General features: G+C 39.4%; 1 protein-coding gene across 1 annotated transcript in view; it reads right to left on the reverse strand.

Moving 5' to 3' along the window:
• Positions 1-2,360: 2,360 nt before the first annotated feature.
• The window catches only part of slc13a1 (solute carrier family 13 member 1), a 17,334-nt gene continuing 7,756 nt past the window's right edge, over positions 2,361-11,938 (reverse strand). Inside the window, exons 6-14 of the mRNA XM_008289578.1 lie at positions 11,586-11,743; positions 11,163-11,282; positions 10,061-10,159; positions 9,088-9,189; positions 8,705-8,796; positions 7,945-8,039; positions 6,974-7,135; positions 2,604-2,741; positions 2,361-2,504 (exon numbers count right to left, since the gene is read on the reverse strand). Coding sequence (XP_008287800.1) covers positions 2,361-2,504; positions 2,604-2,741; positions 6,974-7,135; positions 7,945-8,039; positions 8,705-8,796; positions 9,088-9,189; positions 10,061-10,159; positions 11,163-11,282; positions 11,586-11,743 — 1,110 coding nt within the window. The remainder of the gene's footprint in view (positions 2,505-2,603; positions 2,742-6,973; positions 7,136-7,944; positions 8,040-8,704; positions 8,797-9,087; positions 9,190-10,060; positions 10,160-11,162; positions 11,283-11,585; positions 11,744-11,938) is intronic.

Below are 11,938 nucleotides of genomic sequence, written 5' to 3' on the forward strand. Positions count from 1 at the left end.
AAGTATTGTTACAACTACTCAGTGTATTTAATCAATAGTGTGTCTTCATACATCATTTAGTGTTGTCATTGGCAGATGCTGACATTCTTTTGCTTGATTCAGATGGTTTGCTTATGCATGCACATGTAACAGCACTGAAGGGTTTTTTTGTTGTTGTATACTGCAATTAATAATGAGCACAAGTAAGGTCCATTTTTTTTCATATATGAACTATAATCACAAATCACAAACTTCACTGTGATCATATTCCATGTCCTACTGAATCAAACTTTGGAATTTGTATTAAAAAATATATATAAAAATGTTATTACCAATCACTACACCCAGATTTGAACTCTTAGCAACTGCAACATTTATTATTATACTTATATAATTGTTTATTTAAATAAACTACTATATATAGGTTTATTTTTCTAATGTTGTCTTTATTTACTTAGTTAGTTATTTGTGTGATAGGTCTTCTTTAATAGACAATCTTCGACTGGAAAAGGAAGCAACATGTGTTTAACTCGCACTCAGCCGGAGAGCTAAAAGAGAAAAATATTTAAAGATGCAGGCCTGACAGTAACAATAATCTAAGTAACATAAATAATGATGTAGTCAACCTTAGTTTTAATAAACAGGTGTTTAAGCCTATCATTTATTCAAAAATTATACAAGTAATATATCAGTGATGGCAAACAATCCAACAAACATATATGCAATTGGCTGCTGTGTAGTAGCCTCGAAAAGTAAAATTAGAGCATTGAATCTGTGTGTGTGTGTGTGTGTGTGTGTGTGTGTGTGTGTGTGTGTGTGTGTGTGTGTGTTGGGGAGGGGGGAGCATATCCAACTGTTTTGTTGTATGTGCTGTTTTTTATTGATCAATCCATTGTTTGGGTTAGAAATTACATATATTATGAGTATGTTAAGTAAACATATTTCAAAAAGGGACTTGAATGGACTCATAGGGTGTAACAAAGGAGCACTGTGACCACTAGAGGTCAGTGCCTCTCTGGTCTATTTTAAGGCCGATGCGTCAAACTAGAGCTTTATTATAGTTCTTAACAGAACAACCAAAACAGCACATACACACATAAACCAAGTACAGAAGTACAGATCATTAAAGCAACTTCATGTTTTTGTAATGTAGCTCAGCTCGGTCCAGTTTGAAGATATCCAGCTGCATATGTCAGGAGTGCAAGTCACAGAACTGCATTGCTGCCACTTCTGTACATTCATTAATATTTGCACAGACTTATTTGCAGAAGACAATTAGTGACTGTTTTAAGTTTTCTAATTTTACAGCTCTAACAAAAAAAAAAAAGCAACAAACACACACAAAAGAAATACACAATATCAAAATATAGTAACACATAGAAACCCTACCCCGTGACCCTAGTGATGATTAAGCAGTGTATAGATGATGGATGGATGGATGGATGGAATCCTTTTGTCAAACATTTTCCTCCTTAATTTGACCACTTGGGGGAAGAATGACAACCTAAAAACACAACGTCTGACACGTAACCTTATAAAGAAGCTAACGTCATTATTTCCATATCTTTTGGACATGAAGCAACATGATCATTCAATTTGCGTAGTGTCACTGTCCACTTTAAGTTACATTTTATTTACATTTAGATTTAAGTTAAATATTTGCTTTCTTTTCAACTCTGGTTTGGTCTGCTCCTGCTCCTCGTGACATAATTTCCAGGAATCTGGCAATAAAGAGCAATCTGGTCCAACTACTAACAGCTCTTCATATAGTGTGCACTGATGCTGTCACTCCTTTTGAAATATCAACTCTAAACAAATTTAACTGAACACAGGAATTATTTGAATGAATATTAACACAATCATTGTGGTATAATCTTAATGTATATTGTGACTCCAGTCATGCTGGATTTCACTATCCCTTTGTTTCTGTGGGGAAAAGGAAAAGATGTAGTGCTGCCGATTGCCAATGTGGAACTGCTGTGCTCATCAAGTTCAACTCAACTGAACTTTGATGCTCAACATTTCTCATCTGCCTTCTGCCAGGGCCAAGCCAATTAGAGGCAGTGAGACTGATCAATCAGTAAATATTAAGTAATCCTTGTTGAAAGAACCGCACATCATATATTCACTTCTGTACTCTGCCTGTGGCTGTCAGCTCCAGGCCCATTATGTCCTATTGAAGATGCAAATCTTTAAAAAATATCTCACAAACATGTAGTTGCCTTTAAAAAAAAAAGATTCAGCAAGTTTCTTCAACAGTTAAGCACTGTACTTTTTAGCAAACATTGCTCTAACAGGAGAAAATAGTGCATTTTTTGTGAGAACTGTTTTCAGCTGTGTTTTAAGGTACATTTTGCTCAAGTGACTCTAAAGAGCCATCGTCAAGGTGCTGTGGAGTTGAAATTAGGGAGAACCGGCGCCCAGTCAGGGTACTTATCCAGAGCAAATAGAGGCACTCCCCACGTCGCCACAGCCAGCAGGACAGCAAGAACACCAATCACGTTGACGCCAAGTCCTGCCTTCACCTGCAGCAGCAGCAATGAGAATTACCGTCAAGCATCAGCCAATGTTGATTTATTGAAAGCGTAAACTGTTGCTGTTCCTATTTTGTACCCTGAACTCACCATGTCTATGACACTGATGTGTCCATAGGCAAACACAACAGCGTTGGGTGGATTGGACACTGGCAGGAGGAAGGAGAAGGAAGTGCACAGGGTGGCGGGGATCAGGACATATAGCGGGTTCACGTGGATGGCCTCTGCCTGAGGGAAGACGAATCACACAACTATTTCTCTAAATACTAAAATAACGAGCATGCGTATGTGTATGTCTTTCATACACAGAGGTTTGAACCCTGTTCATTGTCCATTCATTATTCACATCAACTCGAAAAAACTCAACCCAACTAATTCAGTTAGTTGGACTGGTACATGTTAAGCCAACAAATTTGGGTTTGGGATTGTTTGGCCGATTGACATTATTTCGACATTTTAATACAATAAAACTTGAGCTTTGTCAAGGATAAAAGGATAAAGTCCCAGAAGTATTTCCATCATTGTTCCTTGAGACGTTAGTAGCTTTTTAGTTTGCAAATGTTAGCTGACTGGCCCATTCTGCTCGATTTGCTGAAAGGATAACACGCTAATTAGGCACAGTGAGGATTATTCAGAACGCAATGAACAGTGATTGAAAACTTTCAATGACAGTCTTTCTACATTTCTTTTTTTGTGTGATTAGGTCTCCAATGGAAACCATTGTAACTGCTGTGAGTCCACATCAGCTAAAGCTGCCTCCCAACCCCCAAGGAGCAAATTACAAGCATTTTAGAGCTACCTGCCATGCTCACAGGTGTAAGTATTTGATTTTCAAAAGAAACAAGTATGCAGTGGAGCAGCAAGTGGCCCAGTGGTATAGGCAGAGTGATAATAAGGCTACAAATGCAGGTCTGTACACCTCCATGAACATGACTAGGCAGCTAATTTGACTCACTGGATGTGGATTGTTGGTATGAGACTGCAATTGACCACACATCTCATGTGGCTTTTTCCTCCCCTTTCGCTATCTTTGCGCTACCTTTTCAAAATCCCCTTTGCTATGGGAAACAACAACAACCTCCAGGCAAGTAACCTACCTCCCTGAATATTTTAAGATTCGCTGAAGGTATGGATCGTGCAATAGGCAGCCCTGTCATTTTTTTGGTGAACTGTCCATTTTAATGACTCCCTGCACAAATGCGGGTGGGGATGGGATTTTTCTGTGTGGAGTTTGCATGTTCTCCCTGTGCAGCATGGGTTCTCACCAGGGACCCTTTCTTTCTTCCACAGTCCAAAAACATCTGAGGTTAACTGATGATTCTGTAAGTGTTAATGTGAGTGTGCTTGTTTGTCTATGTGTAGTCCTGTGATAGACTGGTAACCTGTCCAGGGTGCCCCCTGCCTTCACCCTGAGTCAGCTGGAATAGACTCCAGCTGCACTGCAACCCTACAGAGGATTAAGTGGTGTATAGAGGATGGATATCTTGAGGGGACACCGTTGCTTAACACCCCCTAAGGGAATTGTGATTGGTTTAAAGACATATGAATGTGCCAGAGTAGTTTGTTTGTCCTACAGCAGAACAATATTGAGGAGCAGCCAGACCATTTCACACAGTGCTGGGTCAGCGCAAGAGAATGGTCTGGCTATGCGTTATTACTGGTTAGTTAACTGCCCATCAACTGATGATTCAATGACTTACTGATGCTAAAACATAGCAGATGATAACTAACAACATGACACTCATGGGCAACACAGTGAGCTGAATTTTGGACTCCTGTGACGATTGTTGGAGGTTTACAAAGAGACAGTCAGAGAAAAGTAAAGAAGGTACTTTAATATATATATATATATATATATATATATATATTGTTCTTAATCTTTCAATGACCTGGTCCTGGAGCCTTTCTGTCATATTATGAAATAAAGCTGAACTTTGTTAGAATGACAGCAGGGCTGCAGTCTATACAGGCTTCTCCATTTATTCTTCAAGAAAAAAAATAACTGAGTTCATTGGGTTTTTCTCCCAACAGCAGACTTTCTGCAAAAGACATGTATGTGTAGCTGATCATATTTACAGCAGAGGTACAAAATGTTAGTCCCACTCGTTGTGCTTCTGTAAAATGCCAGATGGAATTTTGTGCAATACAATCACACTTTCTTTTCTTCTCAGAGAGAAGAGATGTTTGCTGTCAGCTGTTTGCTGACAGTTTCTGTGCTCCATCTGTCTGGATGTGTTCACTGATCCAGTCAGTACACTGTGTGGACACAACCTCTGTAAGAGCTGAATCAGTGAACACTGGGGAAATAATGTTCTCTATCACGGTCTTGTGTGCATAAAGGTTTTCTACATGAGACCTAAGCTGCAAGTCAACACTTTCATCTCTGAGATGGCTGCTCAGTTCAGACTGTCAGTTCAACAGAATTCAGCAGTAGATCAGAAAGAACGGGTTTTCAAACCAGGAGATGTTCACTGATTGATCATGTGGACAACCTGGAAAGCAGGATATGGAGAAAACTGCTGGAGCTGTTCTGTAAGACCAACCAGATGTGTGTCAGCATCATCTGCGTCATTTCAGACCACAAGACCCACAATGTTGCTCCTCTGAAAGATGGTTAATAGGAAAAGAAGGGCAAGCTGGAGAAAACAGAAGCTAAAATTCAGCAGATGATCCAGAAGAGACAAGTGAAGATTCAAGTGATCAAACATTGTGTGGAGCTCAGTAAGTAAGCTGCAGACAGAGAGACAGCAGAAGTTGTTCAGATCTTCATCGCTCTGAAGGAGTCAAGGCCAGGCTGAAGTCATCAAGATGAGCAAAGATAAGCAGAGAACAGAGGAGAAACAAGCTGAAAGCTTCTTCAAAGAGCTGGAAGACACTCTAAACACACCACAGATTCTCCACCTTATCCAGGGCTTGTCTTCCATCGATGATGCACCACCCAACAAGGACTGGACAGAGGTCCACATCCATCAACTGTTATATGAAAGGACTGTCGCGAGAACTGTGAATCAGCTGAATGAGACTCTCAGTGGAGAGAGAAGGACCCTGCTTGAAGCTGAGCTTCAGTGGCTCCAGCAGTATGCAGTGGACACAACACTTGTTCCTGATAGAGCAGATCCCGGCATCATTCTAGCTGCTGCTGGCAAGCAAGTTAATTAAGATGTAATCCTTTCCTGGGTCCTCCTTCACTGAGAAACTGCTGATTCTTCAGTCCTTTTCCTAATTATAGTGGCGAAAGCTCCTCTCTGCTGTCAGTGACACTGAGTATAATAATATAATAGTTTGTAGTAGTAACAATTTGATTTCCCTATAAACACTTACATGCACTCGATTTATGAAATAAAATTAAACCATTTTGCCTTTAAATGTCGTATAATGTCATATTTGTATAGTTTTAAAAACTAGTTTGACAGCAACGACATGTGAAGTCGTCTAATCTATTGCGATAGATGCTTCTTATAAATAACAAGGCTTTGCATAAGTTATGAGAGGTTCATTTGGAAAATTAAAAACTTTGTAAGATCATTGTCGTATTAAAAGTGTTCAATCACTGAAAATATAATTGTTAACAAGACAAAGTAGTCAGACTTTTCCATGAATAAATGCAAACTTGGATGAATGTATATCTGCTGTTTTGTATGTGCTTCAAATATTTCATTTGTGCAACATTTTCTTGCATGCATTGCACCAACTTCTTTTGTTGTGGTGTGTGCTCAGTGGATACTTTGATACCAGCTGATAGCCCCTGAAGTCGTAAATGTGTCTGCCCAGATCTCAAGATACATGAAATTGTGCCTTCCTTGGAACTGAATTTCAGGAGACGATCCAGAAAAGACAATAAAAGAAATGGTGATTCACACAGAGAGACAGCAGACAACATTTAGGTCTTAAGCCAACTCAACATATGAAGAAACAGCTTCCTTAGGAAATCATACTGTTGTCTGGATGGTGTAGAGTAGCACGGCGTGAACACACCAATCTGCAGCAAGAGACAGATGGTATGTAATTGTTTGCAAACAGCTAATTAGTGAAATGACAATAGGAAGAAGAAAAAAAAGATGTGTGAAGCCATTTATATGATGGCATCAATCTTATGTCAACAGCATTTACACTAAAATGCACTGCAAAAAAAAATATGACCATGTTTCATGTAGCTGTGGAAAACATCATTTTTGATACTGATCAAAATGTATCTGCTGTTTGGAACGTGTCTGTATTGTGTTTTATTGTGCACATTCGCTCCACGTATTTTATTTGCCCTTTTTGACATATACAATGCATTTCACTCAATGTGGTGAGCTTGCAAGGAACAGAAAATGCTGTAATTGATAAATATAAAACTGTATAATTAGAATGGTCTATTTGTGAAAAGTGTGTCTGATGTTATTTTTTAATATTTAGCAGATACTACAGAGCCAGATAAGTCAGTCAGCAGATTGTCTGTGCAGTTAAACACCTACCAGAGGAGAAAGGATGGGGAGAAAGATGGTGATGGTGGCGGCGTTGCTGGCCACCTCGGTTAGTGTGGTGACAATGATGCAGGCAACTGTGATTGTGGCCAAGACTGGAAGATCACCCAGAGGTGTCAGCAGCTCAGCCACCCACAAAGACAGGCCCGACTCCTGCAGACACACACACACACACACACACACACACACACACACACATCATGATAACTGGCAAGCTGGCAAGTTGATTTTGAACCATTTTTGTGTATGTCTTATTTTGGTTTTAGTCAACTAAAGGGTCCGCTCACACAAATTACAAAGAGACATATTGTTTTTCTTCCCTCCATATCTATTCATGCAGTTTGATGCTTGTTATTGTGCAGGTTTTCACATATCTGTGATTTGTGCCTCCACCCAAAAACACAGTGTGTTAAATCACTGCACAGGCAGGTCAGACAGGATGAGTTGGGATTCAGAGGGTGATATCTTAAAACTTCAACAGATGAAACCAGAAGTATCTGAATGGACAGACACCACAAGGAAAAGGTCATGTAGGTGAGAGTTTTTTGTTGAGTTAATTTAAATGATTTGAAAGTAGTGATACTTTAACTACAAGTTTCCTACTGTCCTTGATCATTTTCTGATTTCAGGCCTTTCTTTGTCCAGTTCTATTTTAAATAAATGTGACTGTGAGCAGACAAAACTGTGCCGCTGTGCTCAAGGAAGCGGCTGACATTAAAGTTCCTTTCATTACTAATCAGTCATACCAGCATGCACAGTCTTGTTTAGTGTTTCTTGTCCAAAAATTAAGGGAACTATGCTTTTTTTCTGCGTGGTAACATATTGTCTCAGGAAGCTTAGGAAATTTCAAGAATGTGAGTTCTGCAGCAAATTTACGAATTATCTGTCTGACATTGTCTAATATGAGACATCAGCTTTGGATGTATAAAGTTGTTGCTTCACACAGACAAACACAACCCTGCCTTTGTGCCTTCAGCGAGTGCAAATCCTCCACCGACCAGCAGGGCAACTTTCCACGGCATTGAGGCCTGGAACTCCTTCCAGGAGATCATGGCCTCTGGATGGAGAGAGCATAAATACACATCTTTACAGAAAGACAGAAACAGCCAGTTATTAGTTATTAGCATTAATACATTACTAATTCTAGTCGGAGACTCAAAGTTAAAACCTACAATTACAAAACTAGTGAGAATTAAAATTCAAAATAGTCTTTGTCCAGCCTGTTTTTCCTGGAGCTGAATTTATGATCAATATGAGATTTTTTTCTCTGGTGTGTGAGGGCTTATGTGTGTATATGGCTTGTGGATGGGAAACATTGGGAAGGGCTCACTTAGATTTATTCTTTTGCGCCTTATTCTTCCAAATTCAGATCATTTATTTCTGATGAGAAAAAGAAAAGACTATTGTGAGTGGCAACATTTTCCTTTAGGGAGATATTATCAGCTAAAACGTATTATTTGTGTTGCAGGTCAAATCTTAATCGACTTAGCAGCTAGTAACTAAAGCTGTCGGATGGTTGTAGTGAAATAAAAAGTACAATATTTCCATCTGAAATGGAGTGAAATAACACAATAATAACACAATAATACAGTAAGATAAACTAAAAATACTTGAGGTATATGAGCAAGCGTACTTAGTTACATTCTGTGGCTGCTTACTTGTTGGAGAGGCTGTTCATCCATCTAACTTACTAATTATAAGTGTAGCATTTTGTGTGGCTACCATATTTTCTGGAGGGTCCATAGGCAGGTACGATGAAGAAGAGGAGTCCCAGCAGCAGAGCCACGGTGGCATCTGTGATGTAGCCCGAGTGACTGCTGAGGACAAGAACAAAGAGACATGATCAGTTAGAACATGTTTTATTGCCACTGAACAAAGCATTGAATATAAGTGTTTCCAGAAGAATCTTTTTCTTAACAGACTCCTTGAAAAGAAAAGAAAAGAAAAAAGCTCAGGAACTTCTTGAAACCAATGTTAACTCAAAAAATTGTCACACAAGAGGGAGCAAGTACGCTTCTTCGGGACTATTTTTAGCTATGGATGAACACAGACGTGATGGATGGTAAAAATACAGTACACTGAAATAAACAAGATGTGTGACTCACTGAGGGAAGAGAGAGGCCCAGCCTGGTATGAAACCTGGAGATCTGGTCAACCACAACAACACCATCACAAAGAAAACTACTCCAGTGAAGATCTCCTGAGAACTGGAGAGGGGGAATGAATGAATGAATGAATGAATGAATGAATGAATGAATGAATGAATGAATGAATATGATAGACTGAATAAATGATAGTACAACTGCTTGATTGTCAGAATGAAAAAAACAAGTGGATTAATAAAAACAATTTAACATATAATTAAGGGATAGAATGATTGAAACTGTGTGGGCATCTAACTGAATAAACAAATGAACACTTGGCTGCAAGGTCGCTCAGGTGCCTCGCAGCAAGAAGGTCGCCGGTTCGCGTCCCGGTGAGGACACCCGGGATCTTTCTGCGTGGAGTTTGCTTGTTCTCCCCGTGCAGTGTGGGTTCTCTCCGTGTTCTCCGGCTTCCTCCCATACAGTCCAAAAACATGTTGAGGTTAATTGGTGATTCTAAATTGTCCATAGGTGTGAATGTGAGTGTGCTTGGTTGTCTGTCTCTAAGTGTGGCCCTGTAATAGTCCCCTGCCTTCACCCTAAGTCAGCTGGGATAGACTCCAGCCCCCCTGCAACCCTGTTGAGGATTAAGCGGTGTATAGATAATGGATGGATGGATGGATGAACACTTGATGATAATATACTAATAATATAACACTAAATTAAATGAATGAATGTATATGCAAATACACTTACGACTAACCATATACTTGCCTGTCTATCTACTTGAATGAATGCACAAGTATATTAATATGAGATTAATAGATGAAAAAAAAGGGCGTAGGGATAATTAAATAAAAAGGGAATCAATGTAAGAGGATGACTGGATGAATAAATGAATGTAAGTGAAAAGATGATGCATTAACATCTAACTGAATGATTGTAGAACTGATTAACTACATGAATGAATGAATGAATGAATGAGAGCGATCACCTCATGGCTCCCAGCGACCTGTACTCATTTTCTATCACTTTTCTTGCTGCCTTCTTTTCCTCAGATTGCTCTCCTCCACGTTTCCACAGGAACTTGAAGCTGTGAGTGAGACACGATGAGTGTTCAGCGCGTACAGACAGATTACATTTTTGATAAGGAAGTATTTAACTTAATGAATGACTGTGGTAACTGTGATTGTTTAAAAGCACACTGAGAGCCCATGGTGCTGACAGGCTAATGAAGAGATTACTGAGCATGTGCGAAGGTCAGCGGCTTGCCATTAACCTGTCTCACATCGTCACACTGCTAATGCTAATATAAGCATTTTGCTCATGTCTCAGCTCAGACAGTGTGGAAATGAAAGTATCACAGAGTTATGAAATGATATCAAACATTCACTAAATTAAAATTGACTTATTTGATTCCTCCAAGATTTAACTGATTCTTTTGAGATAATGCAAAATGATCAGCATGACACATTTTTGCCAAGAAATCAAGTGTAATAAGAGATACACTTTGGGATAAAGTTGCTTTGAACATTGGCTTTTTTTTTCCAGTATCATAACTAGACACAAGTAGAAACTGTAAGGATTGGACTTAAGTGTGTTTATCTGTTTGAAGGTAATCTGTAAACATTGTTCAGCTAACTTATCACATAAAGTAATATTTTAGCTTTCCAAAGCCAAGAGGCAGGATATTCTTTGCTACCTTCACAAGTTTGTGGCCTTACAGTTTATGTTAAAATGCCTACAATTGCCAGTTATTAACTTAGCTAAACCTAGTGTGTTCTAATACAGCAGTCCTGAAATAAATCTGACATTCATGAAAATTATATTGTTGTTGTTTTTAAAACTAGTTTGTTTGTGTTACTGGTAAACTGTTGCATTATGTCATTCGTTATTTGTTTATTTCTGCTGAGGCTACTCTCATTGATTTAAATGTGATGGACTAATTAATTGAAACACAAATTATAGAAAGTGTGATAATAAAACTGACAGAGAAAAAGGAAGGTCGGAACTAACAAGAACCATACAGTGTGACATGCACAGGTTAGTTGGCATAAAAACACAGATAGGAGTACTGATGGTATGTTGACACTCACTCTGAGCCAATGAAGAGCCAGCACAGCCACATCCATGTCAGCAGCAGCATGATGACACTGATAGGCAGACACAGCAGGAGCCAGTTCCCAAAGTTTATGCAGTTACAGTTTGGGTAAATCCTGCATGGAAAGAGAGTGTTTGTGGATTTAAAAGCAACATCTTCTTTTTTTTAACGCACACACAGTCATTAATCCCTTGTTTTGTCTCCCTCTAGTTACTGTTGTGGGACTGCAAGGTGGCTCGGTGGTTAGACTCCAGCCTCCCTGTGACCCTAGTGAGGATTAAGTGGTGTATAGATAATGGATGGATGGATAGTTGCTGTTGTCCAGTGGATTGATAAAAGCAAACATAATTCACAAATTAACTTTACACTGTATAAATATGTTTCTCTCTCGTCCACACATGTCCAGCGAGCCACTCACTGGTTGATGTACTCAGAGAAGATGAGGTTGGGAGAGGTTCCTGGCAGCGTGGCGATGCCGCCGATGTTGGAGGAGTAGGCGATGCCGATGCACATGGCTTTGCACATCATCAGGTCCCGTCTTCTCCTGCTGGGAGCTGTAGGCAGGCTCACAGCCGCCTGTAAGACAACACAGAGGGGCTTTTTGTCATTTGTAAGACCCCACTGGGAATATTCCAGCATGATAATTATCCAAAGTACACTGCAAAAATCGTTTAAGTTTCTACAGAAGAACAACATTAAAACTGTGACTTAGACAAGGATGCTGCATTACTTTAAACCAACAGAACGTCTTTGGGGTGTTTTAAATAGAAA

This window comes from Stegastes partitus, unplaced genomic scaffold, assembly GCF_000690725.1.
Source record: "Stegastes partitus isolate 25-593 unplaced genomic scaffold, Stegastes_partitus-1.0.2 Scaffold622, whole genome shotgun sequence".
NCBI lineage: Eukaryota > Metazoa > Chordata > Actinopteri > Pomacentridae > Stegastes > Stegastes partitus.